This window comes from Chiloscyllium plagiosum, chromosome 13 (genome assembly GCF_004010195.1).
Source record: "Chiloscyllium plagiosum isolate BGI_BamShark_2017 chromosome 13, ASM401019v2, whole genome shotgun sequence".
In the NCBI taxonomy this organism is placed as follows: domain Eukaryota; kingdom Metazoa; phylum Chordata; class Chondrichthyes; order Orectolobiformes; family Hemiscylliidae; genus Chiloscyllium; species Chiloscyllium plagiosum.
Window position 1 is genome coordinate 6,683,751 of NC_057722.1, and position 13,157 is coordinate 6,696,907.

Here is a 13,157-nt window from a genome sequence, read left to right on the forward strand (position 1 = left end):
CCACCCACTGCATGAAAAAGGTGCCCCTTAGGTCCCTTTTATATCTTTCCCCTCTCACTCAAAACCTATGCCCTCTAGTTCTGGACTCCCCCTCCCCAGAGAAAAGACTTTGTTTATTTATTCTATCCATGTCCCTCATGATTTCATAAAGCTCTATGAGGTCACCCCTCAGCCTCTGATGCTCCAGGGAAAACAGCCCCAGCCTATTCAACCCTCTCTATAGCTCAAATCCTCCAACCCTAGCAACATCCTTGTAAATCTTTTCTGGATCCTTTCAAGTTTCACAACATCTTTCTGATAACCTCAGATTGTGAAGCAGTCCATGTTTAAAGGCAAAAAGATTCGGACAATATCCAGTCTTAGACTGGTAAATGGCAAGTGACATTCACAACACAAATGCCAGGCAATGACCATGTCCAATAACATCTAATCATCTCTCCTTGACATTCAATGGTGTTACCATCATTGTCAACATCCTGGGGGGTACCATTGACCAGAAACTTAACTGGATTTGCCACATAAACACAGTGGCTACAAAAGCAGATCAGAGGCCAGGAATATTGCAGTGAGTAACTCAGTTCTTGACTCCTCAAAGCCAGTCCACCATCTGCGAGACGTAAGTCAGGAGTGTGATGGAGTACCCCCCCATTTGCCTGGATGGGTGCAGCTCCAATTACATTTAAGCTTGACACCATCCAGGACACAGCAACCTGCTTGATTGGCACCACATTAACATGCATCCACTCACTTCAGCACTGATGCTCAGTAACAGTGTGTACAAGGCGCACTGCAGAAATTCACCAAAGATCATTAGGTCGCACCTTCCAAATCCACAACTACTTCCATCTGGAAGGACAAGGGCAGCAAATACATGGGAAGACGACTACCTGCAAGTTCCCTTTAAGCCACTCACCATTCTGACTTGGTAATATATCACCATTCCCTCACTTTTCACAGTTGGACTGCTTGATTTCCCTCCCTAACTGCATTGTGGGTCACCCTACAGCAGGTGGACTGCAGTGGCTCAAGAAAGCAGCTCACGACCACTTCTCAAGAGCAATTAGGGGTGGACAATACATGCTAGCCCAGCCACAGTGATACCTGCATGCCATGAGTGAATGAAAATGAGAAAATACTAGAAGAAATAGGAATATGCCATTCAGCCCATTGAGTTTGCTCCACCATCCAATAGGATTGTGGCTGATCTGACCGAAACCCCTCATGTCCATTTTCCTGAATTTCCTCAAACCCTTTGATTCCCTGCTGATCAAGAACCTGTCAAGGACTCTTCCCCCATATATTCTCTGTGGCTGGGAGCTCCAAATACAGGTCATTCTGCTACAACGCACATTTCATTAATGCAAATTCACTATAACGTGATTGATGACTTGCAGACACTGTTTTGAAAGGTGAACTTTTAAAGCTTGTATTGGTTATAATGCGATTCCAGTCCCATTAGTTTAAATGGTGCTACTATTACACGATTTTCTTATAACATTGGATCACACGAGAACAGAACTACCATGTTATAGCCGAACTAACTATAATCTCAATCTTACCTTGGAACCCCTTAATTCTGTGACTATAGCCTCTGGTCCTAGACTCTTCCATGAGGGTATATATCCTCTCAGCATTTACCCTGCCAAACCCGTTTAGAATCCTATATGTTTCAATGACTTCACCTTTCACTCGAAGCTCCAGCGAGTACAATCCCAACCTGTTTAATCTTTGCCCATAAGGCAATCTCTTCAGGCCAGGATGATCCTACTGAACCTGCTCTGAACTGTGTCCAATGAAATATCTTTCCTTAATCAAGGGGACCCAAAAGTGGTCACAGTACTTCAGATGTGGTCTCATCAGCAACTTGTACAGTTACAGTAAAACTTTCCTACTCTAATACTCCATCCCCCCCTTGAAATAAAGGCTAACAATCCATTAGCCTTCCTGATTACCAGCTGCACCTGTTTGCTACCTTTGTGTTTCATACACGAGTCCCTCAGGTACTCATTGCATTGCTGCTTTCTGCAGTTTTTCCCTATTTAATTAATATGCTAATCTTTTGTTCTCTTCCAAAATAAGCAACTTTACATTTTTCCACATTATACTCCATGTACCAACACTTTGCCCGCTTACTAACCCATCAGTATCTATCTGTAAACTGCCTGCATCCCTCTTGCAACTTGCACTTCCACCAAATTTTGTGTCACCTGCAAATTTGGCGACAGTACATTTGCTTCCTTTCTCCAAGTCACTGTAAACAGATGTAGTCCCAGCTTATTCCCAGGTTATCCACCAAGCGGGTTTAAGGAGATGAGGAACTGGAATGGTATACCCTTTCATCTATTTTTAAACTATTTTTCTAAACAATGTGTTCGGAGGTGATATTACACACCTCTGGAGCAGGTGGGACTTGAACCCAGGCCGACAGGTCCTGGAGTAGGGACATTTCCACTGTGATATTAGAGGGACCCTAACCATACATTAAATTCTGCTTCCAGGTCCATTCTATAGTTTAAAGTCTAAGTATGCTGCAGGTGAGTGGCTGAATGTGAACGGCAATGGATCAAGACGTGACACACAAATCTGCAGAGACTGACGTGTGTGTTTGCTCACTCACCTTGAAGTCGTACGCAGACTGCTTGATGACCTCTGGTGCCATCCAGAAGGGTGTTCCTACAAACGTGTTTCTCTTTATCTGTGTGTCTGTTAATTGCCCGGCTACCCCGAAGTCTGCAAGCTTCACGTCGCCTTGCTCTGACAGTAATACGTTAGCAGCTGTGGAGATAGGACAAACAGAACATTAAAATTAATTGTTCTCTCAGGCAGCTACTGTACTGCTGCTTCAGACACTGTGAAAATTAGAGCACATTCTCGGAGGCTGGGTGGGTATGAAGCAGGATTCAAGGAAAGGATGTTAAAGAGGTCTTAAGAGGCTGAAATATGAGTGGAAAAGGTAAGGAATTAAAAATTTCAGGCTGGTGAATTCTATGAGTACATAAATCCACAACAGTAGCCAGGACGTCAGTCAAAAAAAACTCAGAAATCACAAAGGGAAAATAAATACTCAAGATTGTTCAGTAGTCATTTCTTTTTCCATTCCTGTCCCCGTTAAAATCTGAGCAAATAAGCATACATGTGTGAAATACATTCACCCATCCTTTCTAAAAGAAACCTGATAAGAAGTGATTATTTCTGTGCCCATCGAGTTGAAGAATCTCAGTCGTGGGGAAAGATAAATTACCACCTTGTCAGGTTTTTATTATATTTCAAATAATACGTATCCTTCAGAGATTAAAAATAAACTGGAGCTGGAGCAGGGGCTTAAACAAATCAAGGGGCAGGAGGTCATGATTCTTTGCTCAGCATGGTGTCACAACGTCTACCTTAATGAGAAAATTAATGAAGTGTGGTCAAGTTCCAACCATGTGCGAGGAATACTTGAATAAGGAACAGGGTTTTTTCACTTTCCGCTTCATCGTCAAGTACTCTGGGGTCAGGCTTAGCACAGCTTAGGTTTGTATGACCTTCCTCTATTTTGCATGGTCAAGCACTTCAGCTCAGCTTTTTGTGCCTGCCACCCCAGCCACTCTGAACACTTTCCTCATTGACCTAGTCCATTAGTATCTTTTGTTTTAAGCAAATGTCAGGGTAAACAGCAGCCAATGTGTCAGATCAGAGTTGGGTGTAATGCTCAGGAGGATGAGGATAGAAGAGGGCATGGAAAACTGCAAGGTTGCCTCCTCCTTTCCCCTAACAATAGGATCGTGTCTCTAATGTCCTAGCATCTCTTCCAACTACCTTCTGCAATAGGGTTTATCGCTTCCTTTTGCTCAATTGGTCATAAGATACAGGAGCAGAATTACAATGTAAGCTCACATATCTCTGGAGTACTGAGTGAGTGCTACAGTCCCAAGGATGTAATACTAAAATCAAGTATATGCCATATTTTAGAGGCATTCAGATATGATAAAAACACATCTTCCCTTCCCAATCCCGACATGAGAAAATAATTCCTGACAGGGCAAATTCCCTGCTTTCGGGAGTATTCTGATGAAGTCTGTCTGCCTTCCACTCCCACTTTTAAGCAGTAATTTGAAAATCAATTTACAGAAGTTATAATTATCCAAAAAAAAAGTTGCTGCTCTGCTTAACTCTCAGTAACATGTTAGCAATCCCATTTCTTGTCGTGTTTTTACCTTTAATGTCTCGATGAATTTTTCGTTCTGAGTGCAGATAGTCTAAACCTTTAAGTATTTCCCGTAGGATCGTTGCAATGTAAGTCTCCTCCAGGGGCCCTGGTTTCAGCTGCAAAGACCACAACCATTCATTAACAAAAAAGGACTATCTGATAGATGAGGTAACACAAGTTACTCAGCTAGGGTAACCCAAAGGGGTTTTAGCTCAATTGCATTCAGTCAGCTGGTCTGAACTGGTCTTCCATTACATAGAGCAATTGTCACCAGGATAGCTTGGTCATTCATACTTACTGACCAATAACCTAAACACAAATGCTGTGGCAGCTTTGGTGAGTTACTGTGGTACTTCTGGTAGACGGTACACACTGCTGCTGTTGATGATGTTGTGGCCATTACGGAGACTTGGTTGCATGGCGGACAGCACTGGCTGCTCAGTGTTCCAGGGTTTCTTTGCTTCAGACGAGATAGAGAGAAAGGTAATAGAGGTGGAGTAGTTGCATTACTAATCAGAGCAAATGTCACATCTGCACGGAGGACATACTGGAGGGCTCATCCACTGAGGGTCAGGCAGCATCCGAGAAGCAGGAAAAATCGACATTTTGGGCAAAAGCCCTTTAATCCTGATGAAGGGCTTTTGCCCGAAACGTCAATTCGCCTGCTCCTCGGACGCTGCCTGACCTGCTGCGCTTTTCCATCACCACACTCTCGACTCTGATCTCCAGCATCTGCAGTTACTCACTTTCGCCTGGCTCATCCACTGAGGCAATATGGGTAGAGCTCCAAAATAAGATGCCTGTTAGGATTATACGTATAGATCCCACAACCGAGACGTTGAGGAACAAATATGTAGGCAGATTATGGAAAGATGCAAGAACAGCAGAGTTGTATTGTGAGTGACTTTAACTTCCCCAATGTTGACTGGGATTCCCTTTCAGCAAGAGACTTAGACGGGCTGAATTGTTAAGTGCATCCAAGAGGATTTCTTGAAACAGTGTGTGGAGAGAGGAGGGGTCATACTGGACCATATATTGGCTAATAAGCCTGGCCAGGAGACTGACCTTTCAGTTTTAAGATAGGCATAAAGAAGGATAAATCAGGACCTTGCTGGAAGGTACTAAACTGTGAGTGAGCAAATTCTATCAGTATTAAGTAGGAACTAGGGAATGCTCATTGGGAGGAGCTGGTATTGGGCAAGTCCATATTTGACATGTGGAACCTTTTTAAAGACCTGCCAATCAGAGTTCAGGACTGGCATGTTCCATAACGTTGGTCAGGGATGGCAAGGTAAGGGACTCTTGGATAATGAGGGAAGTTGTGAATTTAGTCAAAGGAAAACAGAAGGTATGCAAAGTTTACAAAGCTAAAATTGGCCCGTGAGGAATATAAAGAAAGCAGGAAAGAACTCAAGCAGGGAGTTAGGAGAGCAAGAAGGGGCCATGAAATTATCTTGGTAAGTAGGGTTAAAGAGAATCCCAAGGCATTCTAAACATACATTAAAAACAAGAGGATAACTAGGGAGAAGGTATTTCATAGGGATCTGTATTAGGACTTCTGCTGTTTGCGATATATATGACTTGGACGAAACTGTAGATGGGCGAGTTAGTAAGTTTGCAGGTGATACAAAGATTGGTAGAGTTGTGCATAATGTAGAAGGTTGTCAAAAGATATAGTGGGATATCATTCAGTTGCAGATACGGACTATGAAATGGCAGATGGAGTTTAGTCTGGACAAATGTGGGGTACTACACTTTGGGAGATCAAATGCTAAGGATAAATACAGTGGAACCTTGATTATCCAAAGGACCTGGGTGGGGAACATTTCGTTTGGTTAATTGAATCCTGGATCACATACTTTAGCTGAGCATCAGGACATTGCAATCTTGCCGCATAATCAGATATTTGCATAATCAAATACTGGGTAATCGAGGTTCCTCTGTGTATACTTAATGGCAGGAACCTGAACAGCATTGAGGTACAGAGGAATCTTGGGGTTAAAGTCCATAGCTCCTTTAAAATGGCCACTCACATGGATAGGGTGGTAAAGAAGGCATATGGCATGCTTGTCTGTACTGCTCGGGGAATTGAGTACGAGTCAGAATGTCATGTTGCAACTTTATAAGACTTTGGTTAGGCCACACTTAGAATATTGCATTAATTCTGGTTGCCACATTACAGGATGGATGTAGAGGCTTTAGAGAGGGTACAGAAAGGAGTTACCACAGTGCTGCCTGGATTAGAGGATATGAACTCTAAAGTAGAGGCTAGAAAATCTCAGGTTGTTTTCCCTGAGGCAGAGGCGGGGAGAGACTTGAAAAAAGTCTATAAAATTATGAGATGCATAGATAAGGTTGATGGTCAGAAACTTTTTCTCAGTTGAAATATCCAATACCAGGGGGTATGCATTTAAGATGAGATGGGACAAGTACAAAGGCGATGTGAGGGACGAGGTTTTGTTTTAAACAGAGTGATAGGAGTCTGGAATGTGCTGCCAGGGTGGTGGTGGAGGCAGAAATCATAGGGGCTGGACCTTTAGGTAAGCACATTCATATGCAAGGAATGGAGGGATATGGACCAAGGGCAGGCAGAAGGGATCAGTTTAATTTGGCGTCATGTTCGGCACAATATCATCAGCCGAAGGGCCCGTTCCTGTATTGTACAGTTCTATGTTGTGGAGAAATTGAATATTGAAGGTGTTAGGTGAGGTGCTAATGAAGTGACTGTTTTGTCCTGAATGATGTTGAGCTTCTTGAGTTTGTTGGCGCTGCACCCTTTCAGGTAAGTGGGGAGAACTCTATCACACTCCTGACTTGTGCCTTGTAGACGGTGGACAAATTCACCAGAGAATTGCCAGCTTCTGGACAGCTTTTGTAGCCACAGTATTCATATGGCTAGTCCAGCTCAGTTTCTGGTAATGGTAATCACAGGATGCTGACAGTGGGGTTTTCAATTATGGTACATTGAATGTCATGGGGTGCTGGTTGGATTCTCTCTTGCTGGAGATAGTCATTGTCTGGCACTTGAGGTACAAAGGTTCCATGCAACTTATCAGCCCAACCCTGAATGTTGTTCAGGTCTTGCTGCTTTTGGACACAGATGGGCTTCTCGCACCTTCAACATTCACTCCCTCCAACTGCAACACATCATGGCTTGGTGTTAGAATCTACAAGGTGCACTACAGTAGCTCACCAATGTTCTTTTGACAGTACCTTCAAACTCAAAATCTCTAACATTCGAAAGGCCAACAGCAGCAGATACATGGTAGTATGTGAGGAACTGTGAATGATGCTGAACATTGCACAACCAGTGAGTATCCCATCTCTGTTCTTATGATGGATAGATGTACAGATAGGGATTCAAGGGGATGACATGACCAGGATTGGTGATGATGCTCCAAATGGTCAAACACCATTAATAAACATTGTCAAAGTTCATGAATAAGAGCCACTTGTCCAAAGCAGCAGTGTCCTGATTGATTACTTGCTGTGGTACAAATGGACAATGATTTCCCCTCCCCCCCCGGGTATGTGAAAGCTGGCAAAACAAAAAAGGCTTAGGAAAATATTAGAACAGGAATAAATCCATGGAGATTATTCCAAAATTACAATTCTATTTCTCCAAAGCTATGCTGGCTTTGACTATCTGTAGGGGTGGGAGCTGAAAGCAAAACAAGGTAATTCAGTTTAGCAAATCAACATTTTGAATATTTCCTCCTCCCCTGGTGAAAGCACGAGTGTCTCTCTGAAGCATGCTTCCACTGGACCAGGTAGCCTTGTGCATCTCCATCCAAATGGGTGCCTTGACATGGAAGGTCATCATTACCTTCCACATCTAAACACGTTCAGACTGAGCAGCTTGCTCAGGGACCATTTTTTGTTGAACTCTCGACATTCCAGGTCACGTTGTTAAGCTACTAACCTTGCAGTTCCATTAAGCAGTCAAGAAATAAAATCATCTTCATCGTTTATGAATTAAGAGAGAAGAAACAGATTGCAAATGCAGCCCTGGTGGTCAAAGAGCTTACTGTGTGAATGCATAGCAAATCAAAGATAACCACGTAACAACATTGATTAAAGGCAGCATGCTTATTTACTTCCTCACCAGGGACAATAGCGCATTAAAGTGAGTAACTGGCAGCTTATAGATCTGGGAACCAGAACTCTCTCAGTGCAGGTAAAGTGACACTGAGCCTGGGATTCAAATGTACATCTGGCTAACAGTCAGGTGCTCATATGCTGCAATTAGCAGGTCAAACCTGGTACCGGGCTTCAAACACTCAGCCCTTCAGTGAAGCAACACTGTTCCAGTGACATTGTTTCAAGTCTTGAATGTGGGATTGAAGATCAACCTGTGGTTTATAGCTCAGTGTTCTAACATTGCTAATTTGCCTCTTGGCTTAGGGCTCATTCAGAAAATGTAAAACCGCACCATAGTAAAAATCAGTACTCACCAAGTCTAATGCAGAGCCCCCACCCAGATATTCCATGATTATCCACAACTTGGTGCCCTTGAGAGTGAATAAAATAATTATGATTAGGTTAGAAGAAAGGAGATCTTTATATAAACTGCACATAACTTAGACAAAATGCAAACAGGCAAGTGGCCTTCTATGGTGCGTTGAGTCCTGTAGCCAATAAATAATCTCAATTAGGTGGAATATTTCAAGTCTCGAAGGATGTAAAACCTGGGCACCAGGACATTTCAATAACACCAAAAATCCAGGCCACTGCTCTGAAGTCTAGTTTTGTTTATTGATCTCAATCCCAACCTGACTACCTCTGAAGTGTCCATGAGGGATAGAACAGTTAGTGTGAACAAGGTTATTTCACTGAAATGAAAGAAAGACAAAGGCTAATAATGTTTTTGGCAGAGTCCAACACACTTCCTTGGAACAGGGACCGAGACTGAATGATTTGAGAAGCTGCTCCAGCTGATTCCATGTATCTTTGCAATGAATATGATGTGTTTTAAAATTCCTCATGGCATTGCTCAGTGTTTCAAAGAATACCACAATTTTTAAGGACAAAAATTTGACATACTGCTCCACAGATGTGTGTGGCAATGCTCACAAAATTAACATTTCAGGTTCAGTGACCCTTCCTCAGAATGGATGGTATCTAAACATTAATTGTGATTTCACTCCATAGATGCTGCCAGACCCGCAGAGCATTTCCAGCAACTTCTGCTTTTGTTTCCGATTTACAGAATTTGCTATTCTTGCCATTTTTAGTTAACAGTTTGAGTCTGGAAAGGTATTTTCAGAACTGCATTGACTATCACAGAGAGTAAAGTGGAGCACTGGAAAGAACAAACAATAACGCAGATGTGAGGGACACTGAGGTACAGAACTGTAAACATTCAGAGGGTTAAATCACTTCTCATTCTGTTCAGCAACTTTTATTTAAAAGTGCACAATTTTCTTTCAAGCAAATGATATACCAAGGTGAGATTAAAAAAAACATTATTCAACCAATTTCATTTTGAGATGAAGAAAAGTTTGCAACAATAATTAATATTTATATAGCCACTTTAATGGAAAGAAAAATTCCAAAGGGTTTTGCAGAAAAATAATAATGATGAGTCAAAAAAGCTTGGTCAAAGAGACAGGAATTAACAAACACGAAGTTCTGCTCACTCACAACATTCCTTCCTGACGCTGCAACTTCATCCAAACCCCATTTATCCCTTCATTCCTGACTCTGCTCTCTTGGGCAGGACGCATCTTCACCCCAGCATTGAGGGTGGTCCCTAATTAAAGACCCTCAGTTCAGTACTCTTGATTTGGAGATGCCGGTGTTGGACTGGGGAGCTGCTCCGAAAGCTAGTGTGCCTCCAATTAAACCTGTTGGACTATAACCTGGTGCTGTGTGATTTTTAACTCCGTTCAGTACAGTAGGGAAAATTTTCTTAGCATCTTTAAACATGAACATTTTGCTTAGAGTTTTTTCCATCCATACTCATGACAGATAAAATATTTTTCACATTATTTATTGAATTTAAATTACTTATGTGCTTTCAAAAATTGCCTCAAAGGTGAACAATTACAGGGGTTCTGGACACCATACAATAGATTGACATTTCATGAAATAACTATGAATTCAGAACATTAAATTGAATTTTATTGTTAATTTGGCTAGAATAATTAGCACTCCTAAAAGACTTGGCTGAAATGACCATTCTAAATGCGGATCATTTATTCAGAATCTTCGATAAGCTTCAATAACAATTTTTCTGATGGCTATTTTTGAGAAGATCACACTTGTGCCAAAAGAGACAAATTTATTCTAAATTAATCTAAATTTCTTTCACATGACATGTCAAGTTACTACAATTCAAATCTATTCATTTTAATTCGGTCATGCATGCATTTGTTATCCTTGCTGAGGTGAGCCAATTGGAAGTCCCAAATATTTTAGTGAAAGCTAGCCATGTTTTGCTGTCAGCCTGGAAACCACACACTAATTGTAAAGTATCCAACATTATTATAGGACTGAAAAAAATACATATTTCATAATTATTATGAATTAAATTAAACTGGTCTATGTATTTGAGTACCATAATTAATGTTTTTCCTTCTGCCTTCAGCCTTTTTCTCTCCAGCCTGGATTTGGCTTTAGTTTTTATACCCACAGAGTCAAGATATTTAAATTTCAAATTTGCCTTGACCTTTTTCTTCAAAAACACTTTTTTTTGGAAAAGATAATAATATAGTTTAATGAGCCAAAGACTGGATGTTTATAAGACTCCTTTGCAGTCAAACAGGAAAAGCTGTGAAATACGTGAAACCATAGAATTTATATACACAGATATAAAGCTTATATCAGATTACAATGGCTTAAAAAAAGGAGCAGATTTTATTGAAGGCAAAAATCTCTTGAAGGTGGTGAAGGCGGAAGGTAGGTGGTGCTCAGGGTCCCAGCCCATGCATTCCCTCTTGCATGAGCAACTGGACCCTTCTTCCTTTAATTTTATTCTCTTCATTTCACTTCCGAATCGAATTGATCTTTTCTTCTTTCTGCACTTTGGTCATGGAGTGTGGCTATGGGCAGCAGTTCAGCAGCAGATCTGGTCTGTTCCTCATGACTATGGCTGTCCTGGTTTGAGCAACTGCGCCAGTGTCGATGGATTGGGTTGGTTCCTTTTCTTTTGATGTTCCAGCAGAGGCTGCAATGGTGGCAGAGCGAATGATCCCTTGGTCTTTGAGAATTAAGCTTGGATGGTCGATCAGTCCTTGGAAGTTGAGAATGGGTCAGTCTCCCGGCTATGGCATTGGCTGGAATATCAGCAGCGATGAGGTGGCTTTAACAGAGATGGCGTTCTGAGCCCGGTCAGCAATGGCAGGAGCTGCTTCAGCTTGCTTCTTCCTTGGGTGTTGTGGCCTCAGGGACAGCTTTGGTGGCTGCAGAGTTTGGCAGCATTCCATAGCCATGTAGGAAATTCAAGAAGTCATGGATGGGACAAAAAATAAAATTTGCCCCAACTTTGAGAGATTGATTCCTTTTTACAATTTAATTAAAATGTCACCAGCTTATGGCAACTTATATACATTTCACTGTATTTTCATAAAGACAACAATAAATTACTATTATTGTATCAGGAAAAGTGGATTTTATTTTTTACAAGGGCGAAGCTTTTACATACTGATATTCAGAAAGACTTGGTCATGCTTGTGTAAAACCCTTTGAAGGTTAGCATGCAGGTACTGCAAACAGTTAAAAGCAATTGGCAGATAGGGCAAAACGTGGGAAAATGTGCAATTATTCACTTTTGTCGGAAAAATGAGAATTAAAAAGCAAATTACCACCAAAACTGAGAACAATTGCAGCATTCCGCAGTGCAGAAGAGTCAAAGTGTTCAAGTGCATGAGTTACAAGATATTAGTATGCAGGTGCAGCAAGTAATTCAGGAGGTTAATGGAATGCTAATCTTTATTTGCAAGGAATTGAACATCAAGGTAAGGATGTCATACACCAGTTAAATGGGGAATTGGTGAGGCCATGTCTTGAATACCATGTGCAGTTTTGGTCTCTTTATTTTGGGAAGAATAGAAGTGCATTCTAGGCAGCTCGGAAGTGGTTTACTGGATTGATACTTGGAATGTGCAGGTTGTCTTCAGAGGGTACGTTGGACAGGCTGGGCTAGTTTCTGCCAGCATTTACAAGAGTGTGGGGTGACTTGACGGAGGTGTACAGGACTTTGAATGGTCTTGACAAGGTGGATGTGGAAATAATGCTTCATCTTGAGGCTACATTCAGAGTTAGGGAACACCGTTTTAAAACTGAGGGTCTCCATTTCATAAAGAAATCTATTTTTTCTTCTGAGGGTTGTGAGACTTTGAAACTCTGTCTCAGAACATGGAGAAGGTGGGGTAATTAAACACTAAGATTCTAATGAGGCAAAGGAATCAAAAGTTATCTGGAATAAGTGGTAGTATGGAAATTGAAACAACAGATCAGCTATGATTTTATTGAAAGGTGGAGCAGGCTTGATGGGCTGAATGGTCTACTCCTGCTCCTAGTTTGTAATTTGCCTATATGGCAAAGAGATGGGAGTATAATTATGTGGGGTTTCAGTGACAGCACACCTGGAGTATATATATCTAAGGAAGAGTATATTCGCATTTGATGCAGTTCAGTGACACTCATTAAATAATTGGATAAGAAGATTGATGAATGATGAGAGGCTGCGCAAATTCAGCTGATGCATTCCAAAGTTTAGAAGATGGAGAGGTAATCTAATTGAGATTGACAAGATTCTAACAGGGTGTGTCAGGATAAACACACCTAGGCATCCAGAATGCAGACCTCAGCCTCAGGATAAGTGGTCAATCATTTGTGACTTAGATGAAGGAAAATCTCTTCACCTAGATGCTCAGGTATCTTTGGAATTCTCTACCTCGTGGCTGGTTGATGTTCCATTGTTGAATACGTTCAAGGCTGGGATAGACTGGTTTTTGCTCTCTCA

General features: G+C 41.5%; 1 protein-coding gene across 1 annotated transcript in view; it reads right to left on the reverse strand.

Moving 5' to 3' along the window:
* Positions 1–13,157, reverse strand: part of stk25b (serine/threonine kinase 25b) — a 108,362-nt gene that overhangs the window by 27,956 nt on the left and 67,249 nt on the right. The window contains exons 3-5 of the mRNA XM_043701777.1: positions 8,644–8,700; positions 4,197–4,305; positions 2,618–2,775 (exon numbers count right to left, since the gene is read on the reverse strand). Coding sequence (XP_043557712.1) covers positions 2,618–2,775; positions 4,197–4,305; positions 8,644–8,700 — 324 coding nt within the window. The remainder of the gene's footprint in view (positions 1–2,617; positions 2,776–4,196; positions 4,306–8,643; positions 8,701–13,157) is intronic.